The sequence below is a fragment of the Cyprinodon variegatus genome, unplaced genomic scaffold (assembly GCF_000732505.1).
Source record: "Cyprinodon variegatus isolate N-32 unplaced genomic scaffold, C_variegatus-1.0 Scaffold44, whole genome shotgun sequence".
In the NCBI taxonomy this organism is placed as follows: domain Eukaryota; kingdom Metazoa; phylum Chordata; class Actinopteri; order Cyprinodontiformes; family Cyprinodontidae; genus Cyprinodon; species Cyprinodon variegatus.
In genome coordinates this window covers 792,071-798,089 of record NW_015150497.1, presented here as the reverse complement: position 1 = coordinate 798,089, position 6,019 = coordinate 792,071, and the positions used below count along the sequence as shown (strand labels likewise).

General features: G+C 36.2%; 1 protein-coding gene across 1 annotated transcript; it reads right to left on the bottom strand.

The window, feature by feature from the left end:
• Positions 1-343: 343 nt before the first annotated feature.
• LOC107081907 (P2Y purinoceptor 12-like) lies at positions 344-5,670 on the bottom strand. Its single transcript, XM_015370258.1, has 3 exons — positions 5,565-5,670; positions 5,015-5,274; positions 344-1,650 (listed from the first exon to the last, which is right to left on the bottom strand). The coding sequence occupies exons 2-3, from the start codon at positions 5,264-5,266 to the stop codon at positions 826-828; spliced, it is 1,077 nt and encodes a 358-aa protein (XP_015225744.1). The 5' UTR covers positions 5,267-5,274; positions 5,565-5,670; the 3' UTR covers positions 344-825.
• Positions 5,671-6,019: the final 349 nt, after the last annotated feature.

The window sequence follows — 6,019 nt, the reverse complement described above, 5'->3', positions numbered from 1 at the left end:
GCTAGCCCATTTTCTTAGAGACCAGTGTCGCTCACTGAATATCTAACCCTTTTCAGAAAATGTTTGGTAAACAAAGAGCTGACAGAGCATAAAAAACACAAGTGATGAGAAGTCTCTGAAATATGCAGACCAGTAATTCCGGCATTGAGATCCATGCCTCAATTCAAAGTCATTTAAATTCTCTAGACCTTTCCAGTCCTATGCTTGGTTTAACCAATCATCTACATCACTTCTAGATATGTGAATAAAATCAATAGCTGCAATGTGGTTGGTTAAGTCCTATTTAGGCCAACCAACAAAAAAGTATCCGGAGTCTGAGCAGGGGTAACTTTCACTGTGTTCATTCTTTAATAAGGTATCTTACAAAATTGACAGAACAATTACTCTTAATGGCACAACTCAACACAAAACACAAAAAGGCTTATAAAGTCATTAGAACTTAATCAGAAACATACATGTACTAATATATGGGTAAGGATGCAAACAAACAAGCAGGACAATATATTTGTTTATATATCAAAATGAGCCAACACTTTCCTTTATTATCATGAGTAAGATTTGAATATAAATCTGAAACTTGTCTACTTTGAGCAGGAAGGAGAACCAGAAACCATCATGCCTATTGTAACTTTTTCAAGAAGAAACCAAAACAAGCTTATATTGTTATCTTAGTTTGTTTTCTCTACAATAAACCACATATCTTCTCATATCACAATGCCATATAAAAAAAAAAAAAAAAAAAAAAAATCTCAATAGCAGGATATTTTAAAATGCAATCTTTTTTTTAAGTCTTGACATAAAATTCTAAATTAAAGTCTGCTGGTTTTATGTAGCTGCAGATGAATCTCGCACTGTGTTGGACCCCCTTTCTGTTAATGAGCTGCAGGTACCAGGAGGCAGCCGCAGAGTATTGAACAAAGTGGTTCTGAAAGACCGACAGAGGAAAAAGTAGATAAGAGGGTCCAGTACGGCATTTAAGGAAGACAGCAATAGAGCGATTTCCTTCAGGTGGAAAAAGAAAAGTTTAAGCTTACAATCAAAGAGAAGCCCTCTGGTCTGGCTCATTGTATACGGGATTCGGACAAAGTGAAATGGCACAAAGCACACAAAGAAGACTGCCAGCACTAAGAATACATTTGCATTCATCTTTCTCTTGGATTTGGGGGACTTATGATCTGTTTCTCCTCTTGCTGCTAAAGATACCCTTTCAGTGCTGTGGGATTTAGTGCGAGAGTAGGATTTGTACAGCTCTCTTGAAATCAAAGTGTAACATATTATCACAGTAACCAAGTTCCCCCAGAAAATCACTTGACAAATGTAATTTACCACTTCATGCCACACTAGCCCTACTTCTGTTTTTAGATCACTGCACTTAAATTTTGGAGAAGTTGGAGTATTTCGTGTGAGGATTACATTCGGCAGACAGAGAATCAGCAAAAAGCTCCAGATAGCACCGGAGAGGAGTTTCCTGCGAGCCAGCCGGGCAGAGTTAGTGCCCCTAAAAGGCATCATGGTCTTTCTGCAGCGGTCGATGCTGATGAGCCCAAAGAAAAGAATGCTAATGTACATTGAGAGGTAAAACAACACAGAGGAGACCCGACACACAAAAATCCTAATGTAGGATGGTGCCATGTTTGAGTCTGACAGCACCTGTAAAAAAGGAAAATGACATTTATTATGTTAGCCAGTATTTGCTTTATGACATCAATTTTACACTCTTAAACAATCTAAGTTCATTAGGAATGTTTTAAGCTTTAGTTAAAAAAATTTAGAACATTTTTTAGATTATCTTCAGAAAAGTTAAGATTTATATAGAGTATGTGCAAAGTTAGTTTTTATACCAGAGGTAAAGTGATTTCCGTTTCAAAATCTGTGAAACAGGAGGTGAAAAGGTACATTCCTGTGTGCCTTGATGAATATGCAGATATAGCATTAATAGCCAAACAAATAATAATATATTTATGAGTGGAGGTGAAGCAATTGTAAATACCACATGCAAAACAATTTATGAAACCTGAAACTGATTGTGAGCAAAGTTTTTTCATCTACTTTTAGCACTTTTGAAAATCAGGTGTAACCCTTCACACAAATATTTCTGCTCATATTGCAATGAAAAAGGAGTCTGTGTGCATGTATAGACATTTGAATATCACATATAAAAACAGTAGAATAATATTAGCTAAAAAAGGATGCCTGCTGAGGCCAGCAAAAATCAATAAACCAGGAAGCAATACTTGCATTAAGTAAAGTGCACTATAAAACATATTCTGAATTGTTATCTCCAAAGCCACGGCAGGACTTTCTCTTGCTCTTTTGGCCACTCTGAAACTGCCAGTAGCAAGCACAATTTGTTTATTTTTTTGGGGAGGACTGAACTTGTTTGCCTGTGTTACCGTTTAGGCAGACAATCTTTGTAGATCTAACTTCACTTGTTGAACATGTAATTGTTTTTCATTTTTGCTGAAGAAGTTTAGCACTCCCTACTTGAATTGCTTTAGGATCAGACCCTTAGTGTTTACAGAATGTGCTACTTGACGAGCAATTGTAAAGGGTTCTTTGTTGACTAAATATATGTTTGGAAACTTGTCTGTGCATTTCTGGCAACTGGTACTTGATGGGAGATGTAAAATGGAAATCTTCACTGTGTTTTAATTCTGAACGCAACATTTTCCTAGTCATTTGTATGTTGCTTGCTTTACATTTAGCCAGCAATTCACATGGCCAACTGGGACAAAGCTGACCTCACTTCAAATAAAAGCATTTTTTATGTTTGCCAATTTCATTGAGTTCACAGTTCTGTATTTGATGTGGGAAGCCGAACAACAGTGCCATTGTCTCTTGGTCTACCATACTCTCCAGAGGAGTCCAGGAGCTATGACTAGATCATGCTTCCTGCAGAACTTCTGTATGACCAGCACTCAAAGTTGTTGTCCTGCTTTTGGGACTGACTACATGGACCGCAGAGGTAAGGCGAGGAGGCGCTCTGGAACTTAAACAGGAACAGCAGGACTGCAGAGCAAAAAAGCCATAAAGATGGAGCAGGGAGCTAGACGGAGGCCATGAGCCGGCATCTATTCTGGAGCTAAAAAAGGAGGATGAATGATGAATGTTGTCCTTTGAAGGACTTAATTAAACCTGCTTTTTTAAAAGCCACCCATTTCTTTCTATATGCAATGAATTTCAATATTATTTTTTTCTATTCTATATTTTGACTTAACAAAAGTTTTTTGCCAGCGCACTCCATCACCCTACATGACAGCAGCATCCAGCCCCCGACTGGTTGACCAGACATCAGTTCACAGGAAAGTTCCGATATTTGAATTCTAGAGAAGCTTGCCTTGAATTCGCAATGGGAACTAATTGTGTTGTTCACATCGCTACAAATGAGATGCCAAAGGTGTGTTCCACATCTCAAAAACATGATTCAAAGGATCACTTCCCATACTGAGAAAATCATGTTGTTTCTGAACGTGCCTCTACATGGGGATAACTATGTTAACATCATTGGTTTTTGGTGTGAATGTACCACAAGGCATCATTGAAAAAAATAATGCAACTATTTTTGGCATTTACTCAGTCATATTTAGTTACTTTAAAACTATTGTTTCCTGTTAGCAGGGTAGGACATAAAACAATTGTGTTAAAGTAACTAAATATGATTAAGTAAATGCCAAATGCGGTTGCATTTTTTTGTCAGTTTACAAATATTTGAAAAATACACCTTATGTATTTACGAAAAACAAAAATGATAAACTTGTTACATGACAACTAATATATTTCAAGCTTCTCTCTGTTATTTTTGATTACTAACGTTAACAGCTAATAAAATCCCCAAAATCAGTGTCCTCTGTGTTTTGTGTTTCTTTTCTCTTCCTCAAGACCTTAATTTAGAATTGAAATGCCAGATTCATGTTTATCTGAAAAGAGAGTTTAGGATTAAGGAATAACTTTTTATTTTCCCCAGCCCAAACAAGAGGCTTCTGCTATTAATTGGATTAAAACAAAGAATGAGAAAGCTGTACTTTATATCCCGATTACATCTGCAGGGGGTGGTTCTTGCAGCACCGACTCCAACCTTTTGAATTTCCACAAAATTTCCACAAAATTTGTAAATGCTTATTTTTTCTTTAAGATTCCCTTATGGCGGAAATTTCCTTTGATCGTATGCATTCTTTTACCATAATTCTTCCTTCCATTCAACCTTCCATTAAAATTTCTACATACAATTGCGTACTCTGTGAATGACAAGGTTCTCAAGAATTTATGCCATTCATGCTACTGGAGAGGCTGTTAAGAACCAAAATCTATTCAACTCAATTCAGTTTATTTATATAGCGCCAATTCACAACACAAGTCATCTCAAGTCACTTTATAGTTCAACCAGATCATATCTCAGGTTTTAATCATTGTATACTATTATTACAAAAAATGGATGGTAATAAAAGTTTGAAATATTTTATTTTCTCTGTAATAACTGTAGGATTATATTTGAGAAACAAGAAAGGCTGTGAAATATATCATTGTTTATTCTAAATTGAACATTATTGATCTCACATTGGAGAAATTTATCTCTGCATTTAACCCATCCCCTTGGGGAGCAGTGGGCTGCCATTGTGCGGCGCCCGGGGAGCAGTGAGGGGTTAAGGGTCTTGCTCAGGGACCCAGAGTGGCAGTCCGGGGGAGTGGGGGATCAAACTCCCAATCTCAGGATTCAAAGTCCTATGCCCGTACCACTAGGCCACCACTGCCCTCCTTCTGCTTTAGCTTTTATTAATTTTCACTTCTTAATTGACTCTATGGACTAAATTAACCTTTTTGATAAGATTGAGAATCACATTTTTTCTTATCAATGTAAAATATGTTACAAAATAAAATGTGAAATACTTTTATTTAAAAAAAAGTCAATTTAAATGAATTATTGTTTTTCTTTAACCATTAAAGATACCAATACACATTGAAGACATACTACCTATTTGTTTTTCCACACCAGCTACTGTATTTTAATATAACAAACCTTGAAGGGGAATGTCAGCGTCATGATGACATCTGCAACAACAATATTCTTCAGGTAAATAATGAAGTGAGACCGAGATGGTATGCGCAAAAACACCCACGCTGCCAACGTATTCAGAGAGAGTCCCAGCAGGAAAAGGCAAGAGTAGAAAACAGGTAAAACCACCGTCTTAAAAAAGTTGTCACGAGAGCAGGTGCTGTTGGCAAGGCTCTGATTTTTGGGCAGCAGGGGGGGTGTTATAATTCCATCCATATTTGTGGCTAAAAAAAAAGAAACAAAGAAATGTAAATCACCTAGAATTTAAATAAATACTTTAGAAATTGATATCCAGGTCCGACATTATTTTACATTTTTAAAGCAACCTTATTTACTTTTACCACATCAATTTACCACTATATAAATAAATTTAAAATAAACACAGCCACCTGTAGCATTTTAGTATTTTAAAGAGTAAATGTGCCTAAATGAACTGCCAGATAAGTTCCTTAATAAGAAATTTCTGTAATTTAAATTTGTTGTTACAAACTGAATGAATAGTGCTGCAACCAACCTGGTAGCTATGATGTGCACAGGCGTGATTTCTTGCTCTTACTCCTCAGTCCTATGTCCACATGTCAAGTTTAGAAGTTATTCTGCCAGTTGATGTTTGTCTGAGTGATTTAAACAGGATTTTGTTTCTGGGTCATGACAGGATGACACTTTCATTTCTCCTTTCTTTTTCCTGTGGCCACACAGCACAAAAGATAACAGTTCTTGGTATTATTAAACAGCAACTTATAACTTGCTTGGTGAGTTTTTAAATGCAGACAATGTTTGTTTCAATCGTTACAATTTGAATTATTCAAAAATGTTAAAACTGTTGCATCTATCTAATACAAAGTCTATTTTCAATCATGTTCCAAAAACCGTATTCAGAGCATTGGTCCTCTATTACAGAGTTTAAAGACGTTATCTGTAACAGAACGTATTCAGTCTGAACATCCCATGGATATTTCAGCTCATTGT